Source organism: Cyclopterus lumpus, chromosome 22 (genome assembly GCF_009769545.1).
Source record: "Cyclopterus lumpus isolate fCycLum1 chromosome 22, fCycLum1.pri, whole genome shotgun sequence".
NCBI classification, from domain to species: domain Eukaryota; kingdom Metazoa; phylum Chordata; class Actinopteri; order Perciformes; family Cyclopteridae; genus Cyclopterus; species Cyclopterus lumpus.
In genome coordinates this window covers 4,034,820-4,047,271 of record NC_046987.1, presented here as the reverse complement: position 1 = coordinate 4,047,271, position 12,452 = coordinate 4,034,820, and the positions used below count along the sequence as shown (strand labels likewise).

The 12,452-nt window shown below is 47.1% G+C and overlaps 1 protein-coding gene across 1 annotated transcript; it reads left to right on the top strand.

Annotated features, from left to right (window-relative positions):
* The first annotated feature begins 370 nt into the window (after positions 1-370).
* Positions 371-9,005, top strand: fosl2 (FOS like 2, AP-1 transcription factor subunit). The gene is made up of 4 exons (XM_034563018.1): positions 371-1,567; positions 4,061-4,315; positions 4,650-4,757; positions 6,134-9,005. The coding sequence occupies exons 1-4, from the start codon at positions 1,439-1,441 to the stop codon at positions 6,731-6,733; spliced, it is 1,092 nt and encodes a 363-aa protein (XP_034418909.1). The 5' UTR covers positions 371-1,438; the 3' UTR covers positions 6,734-9,005.
* Positions 9,006-12,452: the final 3,447 nt, after the last annotated feature.

Sequence of the window (12,452 nt, the reverse complement as noted above, 5' to 3'; positions counted from 1 at the left end):
CGGTGGGCCACGTCGATGTGGACCAAACTGCACCGGATAACGCTGCGGTTTTATGTCACGTCCCCGTTTGCGCTGCGCCGTGCGTTCTCGCGCAAACACTCAGTTGTGCGAGAAACACTGCCCCCCCCTCCTCCACTGCCAATACATGTTATGCTGTGCGGACACAGAAAACCTTCCAAGATATGTTTTGGGGTTTTGTTATGCTCTAAAACTCAGCCCCAGATTGAACGCGTGGGGGCGCGGGATTCAAACGCGTGTGATCATCTCTTCACCTTTAAAGCTTTCATCTCTTGTTTCTTGTCTCCCTGAACTGAGCAGGGACCGGGACCGGGACCCGGACCGGGACCCGGACCGGGACCCGCGCGCAGAGAGCTCAGAGTCCGAAGTGCAGCGCGGCGAGGGGAGGGAATCCCTCCAGTGTCTGACGCGTCCCTTTACCAAGGAAACCCACACGCGCGCTCTGACGCAACTGCCCATTTTAGGAAACATGCGTCAATGGACCGAGGCAAGTCAGACCAAACGGTGAACTCCACAGCCGGCGCTGACGTTCGTATCGCAAAATAAACGTGTCCACATGTATCTGGGCTGCTTGGACTGTGTCCCCTCGTGCCCGTTGTGTCTCCAGTGTCCGCTGGGCGACGGCTGGTCACCTCGGATCTGAGCTCTGCGCCGCCTGATCCAGAGCGCAACCCCTCCCTGGGAGAAGTTGCAACGCCCAGGCTGTGACGTGGGCCGATTCGTTGGTGTTGAAAAGCCGTTGCAGTTTCTTCATAGTGCCATTGAAGTGAGTCATCTCTAGGAAGTGTGGTTACGAAGAAGAAGAAGAAGAAGAAGAAGAAGAAGAAGAAGAAGAAGAAGAAGAAGAAGAAGAAGAAGAAGAAAAAAAAAAAAAAAGGAAAAGAGAGAGAGGAAGAAAAAAAAAATTAAAAAAAAGTTCGAAGTGTTCCGTGAACAGCGGAGAGCTCGGAGTGTCCAGGCGAGGCTGCGGGAGATAGTCCGAAGACTAGCCGGGCTGGAGCGACGTTAACCTGCGTGAATCGCTCTGTAACTGCGGCTGCGCTCGTCTCCACTGGATCCGCCTGCGGAAGGTGTGCGACTGACTTCAGGCTGGAGTTTGCGCACCTGAGAACCGACCATAGCGGAGGTCTACCTGCGGCTCAACAAGACACGCACGAGTAGAAATCTCCCTCACGAGCAGGAAGAACGTATTCATGCGAACTGGCAGTGTCTGTGAGGTGCTTTAGGTTAGTTTACGGGAGCGGCATTGCACTTTGTCTTTGCCAACTCTTCTCTGGATATCCTGAACTACCAGAGTCTCAAGACAGAGGATTTTTTTTTTTCCTTTTCTCTTGGTGCCTTTTGAACTGCGAGGATTTTAAGAAAGGAAAAAGAGGGGGCGGACACTTTAGATCTTAAACAGTCTCCTCTTTCCTGGACCATGTACCAGGACTACTCCGGGAACTACGACACCTCGTCCCGCGGCAGCAGCACCTCTCCGGCCCAGCCAGAGTCCTTCACGAGCGGCAGCAGCACGATCGGAAGTCCGGTCTCTACCTCAAGCTACCAGGTAACGCCAGGAAACGCCGGGCTTCCGCGACATCACCGATGAATAACACCGCACTAGTGTCGAGGTCACGTGCGCGACATCGGAAACATGCACGTCGTTCGTCGTATATATTGATTTTGTCACCAGTTAATATATTTTATTAAGACAGTTTAGCTTCGTGGGGGGAAGGGGGGTGCATTGAACCCAATGACACAGATCGTATCGATGACGCAACAGATGCAAGACTCGATCAAGTATTTCATCATCATTATATTTTAATTATGTCACAGGTTATATCAACGCCGTCGGTGTGATGCGCTTTTGATCGAACGTGAAACGTGGCGCGCGCAGTAAATGGCGCATCCGTGGTGATTTTAGCGCATGCACATTGAAAGTGCACATGTTTCCTTCCTTGTGGTAAAACAAAAGTTCCAAAAGGTACGGGCTACTCGCACGCGTGTCGCTCATGTTGTGCAGGAGTAATGGGACACGCTTTCCAGATGTCACTGTCAGATCCACGATCTGTCCGTCGCGCGCTTGTCCGTGCGTGTCCGTGCGTAACACCGTCATATTCGTGGGCTCTCTGCGCTTGTAGCAGCCGGGTGGGGACCGCGTGTTACGCGCATTGTAGGGACATTATAGGGACAATGGCATATACCACGAGCTATTTACAGTGCGCCAGTTGGGAGAATGCAACAGGCGCGCACTGCTCCATACTTTGACACGCGCGCCAGGATGTGTCGGTCTTGGCCACCAGCTACTGCATTTCTGGAGTTATGCTGTGGAAAAATATGATATCAATCAGTTCAGGTTGGACTATCAGAACTGATCAGATTGTAGTCCGATTTTCTTCGACGGGTCTCGCGCTGCACATGGCAGATTTCTTCCAGCAGGAAGTGCACACCGGGAGCGCAGGGCAGCCCGACCCTCCCCCACCCCCCAACAAACCCGGTATTTCCTTACCGAGAAAATGTTCCCAAAAAATTGCAAACGCAGCGTCGTTGTGAGCGCTCCTCTAAAACACCCTGTAATCATCTCCTCGATGTCATCAGAGGTTTCATAACTTCTCCTGGACCCGAGGCGACTGTAGGCGTGCCAGAGGCAGGCTGTGAGGACGCCGTGTCCATATACACTCCCAAATGATAGGATGTAACTCGTCCGGGAAGAGGCTTGTTGTTTGCTCGCAGTTAAATCTCGGTTTAGTGCACTTCTGTGGAACAGCGTCGTCCGGGCTCACGCAACATTACCGTCAACGACTTTTGGCCCGTATCTCTCATTGCTGCGGTTCCCTGTAATCACACACTGGCGGCCTGGTTCCCATTACAGCGGGCTGGAACATGACTTTGTTGAGACATATCAAAGCAGAGCATTTCCCCCCCTGTTTTAATTAAACCAATGTATCTAAGGAGTTATATCGGCTGAACTGGGAATTCACTATATTTAGTGTAATAACTTTTTTTTTGGTCGGATTTATATTACATTGTTTACATCTTCTTCTTTTTAATGACCCCTATTTTGAAGCCAAGTTTGCCAAAGAATTCCGCTCACATAATTCTGTCTGACTGATCTGGCTTGTTACAGCCCCCCTTACTGCTTCCCCCCCCCCCCCCCCCCCCCCTTACTGGAACTGCTCGCGTTTCTCATGTGCTTAACAAATCCCATACACAATGACTCACCAGAATAAACAAAGTTCCAATCCACTGCGGGGATATCCGTCGGGAATAACGGCGAAGTCAGGACGTGCGTAATTTACGCACAGGAGCAGGCGGCCTGTCTGTGTGTGGACTTCAAAGACATGAAGTTATACTGACTCCACATATTCTCACACCGGCATCATTCATGCAGATTTAAAAATCTTAGATTCGTATCCATAATTTTGAAGAATTGGTGCCAAAGGTTGAGTGGCATGAACTCATAATCTTTTTCCTTGAGACCAGAAACGCATATCCTGCATCACGGTGTGGCTCTGGAGCCACAACTGAGCGCAAAGGCGTCCTTTTGCTTTAAATACAGTTGTATTTACAGTGTTGTTAATTCTCATATTAAAATTATTAAATAGTTGTCACTCATAACTTTGCACGTCAGAAAAACAAATCCCTCTGTAACAGTTATTCTAATAGAATAAAGGCCGTGCCCCATGATATTATATCCATCCAGTCTATAGTAATATGTGTATTCACCCTCATGCCAGTACAAAGTTCTCTGGCTCATGGTTATTGTCGTAAAGTGAGATGCTCTGGACACTTTGGGCTTTCCCTGCGTGATTCACAGCATGTGTCACTGTTCCACTCCAGGGCTTACATACACAGGGTTTATATGTTGGATTGAATCATTACTATAAGCTGGTACTGTGGAAAGTGTGTGAATGTGATAATGGTGGGTGTTCGGTGGTGTGTGACTGAAGCAGGGCTCGTGGACAGAAACTAAAGATGCTCGTTTCCCCAGACGTGACCACGCGTCCCCTCTCATCCCGTCTCTCTCTCTCTCTCTCTCTCTCGTTCCTTCTCCTTCCAGAAGTACCGGGTCGACATGCCCGGCTCCAACAGTGCCTTCATACCCACCATCAATGCAATCACGACCAGCCAAGACCTGCAGTGGATGGTGCAGCCCACCGTCATCACCTCCATGTCCAACCCGTACTCCCGCTCCCACCCGTACGGCCACCACCTGCCAAACGGGCCGGGGCTGCTGGGGCACAACACGCTGGCTCGGCCCGGGGTCATCCGCTCCATCGGGGACGCCAGGGGCCGACGCAAGAGGGACGAACAGGTGAGGGACAATGTCGGACGGCCTTTTATTTTTTATTTTTCAATTGCTGGACGTTGGTTTCTTTTTATAGAGTTGGATTTTGCTTCAGAAGCTCTCTTGCAAAGACATTTGAAGTGTGTTCATTCTGAGAAAAACACCATCCTGTGTTCATTAAGCATTATTAAACGTGAGGTGGTTTGCAAAGTGAGTTTATCTTCTCAGTGTTCTCCTCACAGACCGCCACACTACCCAGCTCGTGGTTAAACTCCTGCTCGTTGCTTCGTGTCGATGAGCGTGTGTTTGTCAAGCAGCTTGTTTTATGCCTGCTGTGCTCCTTCTCTACGTCTGTCCTTAGCTCACCCCGGAGGAAGAGGAGAAGCGGAGGGTGAGGCGCGAGAGGAATAAGTTGGCGGCCGCCAAATGCCGCAACCGCAGGCGAGAGCTCACGGAGATGCTGCAAGGGGTGAGTGGAAACCTGCAAACCGGATCAGAGTGAGCTGTCGGGTTCCGCTTCAATCACGCTGAAACCTTCCTCTCATGCAGAAAGCTCCTCGGGCTCAGTGAACAACCAGGCTCCCGCTTTTGGAGGGGAAAATATGCCGTGCTTATAGTTAGCATATATTTATTTTATAGATAATAATAAAAATAAGGCAAAAACAAAAAAGCGACAAAATAAATTATTTTCACACGCATGGGAGGCAAACAAAAGTCACCCCGGTTCAGGTGTCTGTCAGGAGTTCAGAATATTTTTTTTTTTATGACTGATCGAGCACACCTAAAATTACAACCTTGCATTACTGGTTTGACTCTCTCACTCTCTGAGTGCGAGGACCGAGCGAGGAGATGACAGGCGATGAAAGGCTTTTTGTCTCGGGCAGCTGCAGACAGAGGTAGGGCTGTCTGCAGCATCTAAATGGACTAATTAGCCGAATTACAGTGAGGTGGAGCTTGTCAGGCCTTAAAAAAAAAACAACCAGGAATGGAATTTGCTTTAGGCAGCTGTCTCTGTGAATGAAGGACATTTTGTAAAAAGGGGCCAATTGAGTGTCTCACAATCCCACGTTGAGAAATGCTGCGCGCACACACACACACACACACACACACACACACACACACACACACACACACACACACACACACACCCATCGCCTCTAGGGAGAAAAAAAAAGAAAAAATTCCAAATAAGGAAGTGTCGCTTTCCCAGTGAAAACACTGAACAGTGTGTCTAACCACTCCTCTTTGATTGACTGAATTGTCTCACTTAGCCCCTCCCCTTCCTCATACCTTTGCCTGTGAGTCAACGTTCTCAGACAGCATGTCAGCTTTTCTCTATCTGCCCGATGTCTAGAGGTGTTTATGGGTCTTTGGACCTGAGTGTGTGCACGTTCGCTTCTGATGCAGATCTCATATCTCCCGAAACACAAACACAAACCTTCATTGTGGGAGAGTCACATTCAAGCAGGGAGTGGAAAAGGCCCCGGACAAGTTCCTGACTGCCACTTCCCATGTTAGCAGAACTGTAGTGAAGGGACAGTGCCCTCTGTTGGCGGCTCGGGGTAACAGTCACAAAGTCTGACGACCTGACTGGAAGAAACTTTAAATGATTCACATTTGTTTTGCAACCATGGCGTCTTTTTCTTGTCGTTTTGTCCCCGAAAATGCTGTCGCACTATTTGTTTTGATCAAATTTAAACCGTCCCGCTACTTGGTGCTGACCCTGAACTGTGAAGTCCTCGGTTCACGTCTGGCTGTAGTGAACCTTATTTCCTGTAAAAAAAAACAAAAACAGAACCTGCTCAAACTTTAGCGCTCAACCATATTTCCTGTTTCTCCTCACAGGAAACTGAAAAGCTGGAGGAGGAGAAATCCGACCTGCAGAAAGAGATCGAGAACCTGCAGAAGGAGAAAGACAAGCTGGAGTTCATGCTGGTTGCCCACAATCCCGTGTGCAAGCTCCCCATCGACGAGCGCCACCAGCAGCACCAGCAGCACCAGCAGCACCAGCACCACCACCACCACCACCAGCAGCAGCAGCAGCAGCAGCAGCAGCAGCAGCAGCAGTGCGCCCCGCTCCCCCTGACCATGCGCCCCAACATGGGCAGCCGGCCTCAGATGAACCACGTTGTCGTGAAGCAAGAGCCGGACGAAAGAAACGACGTGGGCAAGCCCCAGCGCTCCGTCATCAAGCCCATCTGCCTGGGCGGCGGCGGCGGGATGTACTGCACGGATGGGGACAGCCTGAACACGCCGGTGGTGGCGGCGTCCACCCCGGCCGCCACGCCCAGCGCCCCGAGCCTCATATTTACCTACCCGAGCATGCTGGAGCCCGAGAGCCCCTCGCCCTCCTCCGAGTCCTGCTCCAAGGCCCACCGGCGCAGCAGCAGCAGCGGGGACCAGTCCTCAGACTCCCTCAACTCGCCCACCCTCCTGGCGCTCTGAGCGAGGGCCGCACTCGGCTGAGGAACAAACACTGTGGCGTGAGGATCAACCGCGCCTCCCCTCCCCTTTTTAAAGACCCAAGAGCACATTCAAAAGTACAGAGCAAGCTGACCACCCGCCCCCCAACCCCCAACCCCAACCCCCACCCCCCCACACACACACCCCCACACCCCTGCAGGGAGACCCACAAGGGCTAGGCCGCGTGTTTCTTCTTGTTCTGCTTCAGTGTACTTTTTAAAAAATCTGCAAAGAGGGCCATTTCAACTCCAGAGTGTCAACTTGTTTACTGGGAAGACAATTCTGAAGAGAGACACGCCGCAATCTGGCAACGCCGCGACCGCAACTAGAGAGCGCGTTAATATATATAATTTTTTTTTGCCAATGTTTCAAAAGCCATGTGGCCGACACTTGCACTCCGCCAAGACGAATCAATAAATCACTAAACGAGGTCAGCGTTCTGCTGGGATGTTCTGAGGAGGAGAAGGGGACGAGACTTCCTCTCGTCTCCTCTTCCACTGAGAGCTCTCAACACAGACCTTGATTCAGGAATCGCTACTAGCAGTGTGGACACATTTCTGACGCTATTTCCATCTCTTTAATCGTGTTTATGGCCTGTGCCGAGTACATTTTACAAAGTGTTCTGTCGAGACATCGTCCTCTCCTTAATCCGCCTGTAGAAAAGCAAAAAGGTCGTCGGCATGGCGACCGAGCCCCTCAGTGTTGCAAAGGATTACGAGCCAACTTTCAATCAAGGACTAGTTCCTACTCTATACCTTCTATTTTTGCCATAGCGGCTTGACTTTACAGTAGTGTTGGTGTGCTTTTCCTCAGTGATTCTGTACATGAACTTTTACAACCTGTTTATGACAAAGTGTATGTGATTTACATTGATGTCAGGGATATCTCTCATGTGTAGTAGAACCCCATCGTGAAGAGCACCGTCTAGTTTTTCAGAGGTGGCGAGACACTGCACGCCGAGGGACGACACAACGTCGTCGCCTCGTTGTGTCACGTCGGGGTGGGGTGGGGGTGGGGGGGGGGGGGGGGGGGGTTGACTTTTTCCGCTCAGACGATACAAAGGTTTGAACAAAGCCCTCCTCCTCCGGATCCTGACCTTCTTTTCTGTGTCTCGCACATTCTCCAGATAAAAGGTCTGCAGGTCGGGTTTCAAAAAGCCCCCAAAAAAAGGTTTGTTTGACACGTGTAATCCTGTAATTTGTCCGTCTGTGTCTGAAAAGGAGGGGGTTTTACTCCAATTTGGACCCAAAAAAAAGAAGAGAAAAAAAAGCCGCTGTGGTCTAGACCGTCTCCAGCTGCCAATGATGTCAACCCTGTTTATACTGTGTTTGAGTGAAGCAGACAGTCAATGATGTTTAAATCCAAGCCAGACGAGCTGATTTCTTTTACGGGTGTGTGAGCGTAACACGGAGGTACTCTGTAGAAACGTCGTGGAGGCTTTACACAAGGGGCCAGACGCAGTTCACCTTCTGACAACAAGAAAGGGACTCTTTATTTTTTATTTTTTTAAACAGCTGGCCTGAGATGAAAGAGGGGACACCTCGAGAAGATGTAATATCTCTGAAGTTCTAAGAAGCACTTCTTTTTTTCGTCGTTTTTACATGTGTGTGTGTATCTTTAAAGGGATGAGGGTTTTCAATACTGTGCACTGAGAGGGACACAACAGCGATGTTTGGGACTTTATTTTGTTCACTTCAAACATTCCTAACATCAGGGGTTTTGGAAGGGGGGGGGGGGGGTTGTCGTTGCTCCAAACCCTTTTCTGTTAATAGAGGAGAACACGTTGTGGTTGGAAGACGTTTGGTTGTGCCGGATGCAGAAAAAACGGACTTTGCAACAAGCTGCTGCTACTTTGGAAAGAACGCGCCGGCTGTTTCTCTTCTGAGGATGTTGTGTTTAACGTCACCGGCTGTGATATTGTGTGGATGCAACCGGGGAGGGGGGGGAGGGGGTGGGGGGGATCTCTGATCCTGTATGACAACATAAAGAGTAACCAAAAACATTACTGTGGGCGAGTCTGAGATGTCTGTACGTTGAAATATTCTGCAGCCCCTCGACACACATAGGAAAGCCATTGACTGTAGATCTTCTGCTGTACATGTCATCTACTGTCTGTCGCCTGTTTTCAACTACTATTACTTATTTTCCAAATGCTTTAACTGTTCAAAATGATTCAAAATTAATAAAAAAAGAGCAATATGTATAGCAGTGTTTGTTAATTTAAATGAATAATAATAAAAACAAAAAAATGTTACTTTTCAACCTGAAATTGTGCTGTTTTGTTCATTCGGATGCACTCACCGCGGTTAACTGACAAAACACAGTGTTTATTTTAAATTATAGATAAAAACACCACCCTGTTCAGCAATCGTTCTGATCGGTCCGGAATAGGAAACCGTATCTGACACTGAAGACAGCTAAAACACAGGCTAACGTAGCTGGTAAAAAAAGCAACAACTATTATTTCAGATTTCATTCAGAGCCTAATTGCCTCTATGAAACATCTAAGAGTCGTCACACAGAACATGATAATACTGTTATTGTTTATCTAGTGTTTAACGGGCTACCTTATAATAGTGTATTCTGGAGAACAGTTTTTGTATTTTGTCAGTATAGGACATAACACTCCTGCATATTATATATATATATATATATATATATATATATATATATATATATATATATATTCATCATTCATAATTTTTATTTTATATGCAGTATATATATATATATATATAGAGAGAGAGAGAGAGAGAGAGAGAGAGAGATAATCATCATGATATATAATCATTTTCATGTGTTCATGTCGTGCTCATATTTAACCACTAGAGGGCAGAAGTCTTCAATCTCCACCGCATTAGAACTACCTCAGTCTAATAACTGTAGTTATGAATCCTGGTTTACAGTAAACTGTATTGACTGTTCTGCTGGTTCATGGAGGATTTACTGCACGTTAATCAGGCTGCAGTAGTTTGAGCTAAGACACTTACTGCCATCACAAAGCCACTCAACTGGGACAGTTGTCTGTCTAGAGCCTGCTAACAACACACATATCGGTCAACATCAACATCGTGAACGTGTTCTAGTATTTATCTCCAGCCGGAGTGGACTTAAAATCACCTCCGCATATATTTGAGTTGTTTTACTTTGAAAGGAGGCAACGAACGCTTTTTCTTTTAAAAATAAGCTTGTGCTGCCCCCGTGTGGTCACAGAGGAGAACTACAACCCCGGCAACGATAATCACGGAACTCCTGCCTTCCTTCCTTTCCTTCTTTCTTTTCCTTCCTTCACTGCCTACTTTCCTGGCTTCCTTCCTTTCCTCCTTTCCTTTCCTTTCTTCCTTCCTTCCTTCCTTCCTTGCCTCCTTGCCTTCCTTCCACACGATTCCCGATCGGGCCGCACGTGTTGATGTATTTTGACTCATTTGGGAGGTCCAAAGGTGCTTAGTGGTCCAAAGTTCTGTCGGAAGAAGAAGAAAAAGAAGCGCAGGAGAACATTCAGTGTGGCTCTATGAGCTTGGCTGCTTCGCATAGCCACACCGAATTATAATATACCATGTTTTTACAGTCATACCAATAAAGCTGATTCAAATTGAACTCACAAAACTATTAGAATATGGACATGGAGCTATAAGCGCAAGTTGAGACAGGAAGACCAAACCCCTCAAGCCCGCCATGTATTCCTCATATGTCTGCCAATCATTTCTCACACATGCTCACTCATTGTTTACTTGCTGTCATCGTTCTGCGCCGTCAATCATGACACCAGCTGCGCAGATCAGCTGATCCCCTCTATCCAATAAGCACACGGAAACGATGACACGGTTAGCCAATCACCTCGCTGCTGTCTCTTTTAAATATGACTGTCTCTCTAGCTTCAGGTCATTCATGTTGTTCAATTTCAAATCTCCCCGTAGAGTCCAAGCGCCAAAGACTCTGAGACTTCATCATTTCATATCATCTGTTAACAATAAACATGCATCCTTTCTTTATCTAACTGGTCTCTCCCTGATTGAAATGTGATTGCGCCTTTTTACCACTGAAGAACAGTGAACGCCCACGAACACACACACACACACATGCAGGAGCACAAACACTTCCGGTAAAGACTTTCAAAATAAAGGGAAAATATAAAATAAAGGTACGAAATCCAGTATTGAGTAATGTGATTACTAGAATAATGTTTTTACTGACACTACACTGACATCTTTCACTTATTTTTATACTCGCTTTTATCTGTCGTAATTCAAACTTCAATTGCTGAAATCCAAGCATGGAAATCAAACAAATAATTGTTGGTAAATCACTTTCTACTCTGATCAGATCCCAGCTCAGAGGAAACTGAAGAAGAGTATTTGTCTTCTTTTTTCAGGGTGATGTTTAATCTAGCGCGTGTATGTGTGTGTGTGTGTGTGTGTGTGTGTGTGTGTGTGTGTGTGTGTGTGTGTGTGTTTATTTTGGCAGATTACAACGCTAAATCTTCGTTGCAGGCCACCACCATGTAAAACCGGATGTAGTTTACTTTATTCACGAGCACAGTGTCAATGCTAACTATAAATATAAAGACAAATTCTATGATTTTTACTTGAACTGACACATTTGTTGCGTGTTAATTAAAGGTGCTTTTTATTTGTCTAACCCTTTGAGATATGCAGCCTCAAAGGATGGCTTCTGGAGAGACCCACTGAGACAACATCTTCTGTGTCTGAAGCTCTGAGGAGGATCATGTTTAGGACATAGACAATAGACATCCAGACTCACACTCGGTGTGATTCACACTTCCCGAGAATATGATCGTCCCTGAAGTCCGGAACTTCTGAATACCTGAAGCTGAACTTTAAGGAGCTCATGGTTCTTTGTTGCTGGCTTTAGAGAGAAGACACAAGGAGTTGTGTGAGACGAGGACATCGCGGTAAAACGGCCTTTATGCACAAACTGCAACAGTCAAATGACATCATCTAATAATTGAATGTTTTTGCATGCATCTCCGTCCTCCAGAAAACTGCTTCCCCATCTGGTTCTCTATAGCATGTATGTCCAACATAATTATAAAAAAAGTCAAACAAAGTTTTAAAAAGTCATGATTTAGTATATCAAAAATGAATTTAATCTAAAGAATTGTAATATGTAACACGGTAAAAGTCATAGCATAGTTTTTCACAAAAAGTTAAATAAAGTACATTTCCTTTTATGACATGTCAAAATGCCTTAATGTCAGACAATGTAAACCTGGAACCAGCTTTCTATCTATCAACAGGGAAATGAGAAAACTGTGCACAATACTGCCACAGAATATGTTTCATCGATCTAAAATGAAAAACAATCCCGACTGCAGTCTTGTGTCTCCGGTTGCTAATCGGACCGTAAACGATGAGAAGCACACGGAAAACAGAGTCTTTGGCCCGGATATCTGTGACTGCACCAGAACCCCAGAAATACAGCCCCTGAGACTGATACCCGATGGGTGCAGATGGGGTTGACCTTTTTAAAATATTAATTTGTATATCAATTAAATGGAAAACAGAGTTTTTCTTGGTGCATGTCACCACTGTTTCATCGCCTCGCCCCCCCCCCCCCCCGGGGGGTCAGCGGAGAACACACACGGTCTCTCCGTGTTCCTGTGTGGGAACCGCCGGGCTTTCCTTCAGCACAGGGAACGCCACAGATATTGCTGACGCTGACGTTCACGTATAAAGACTAA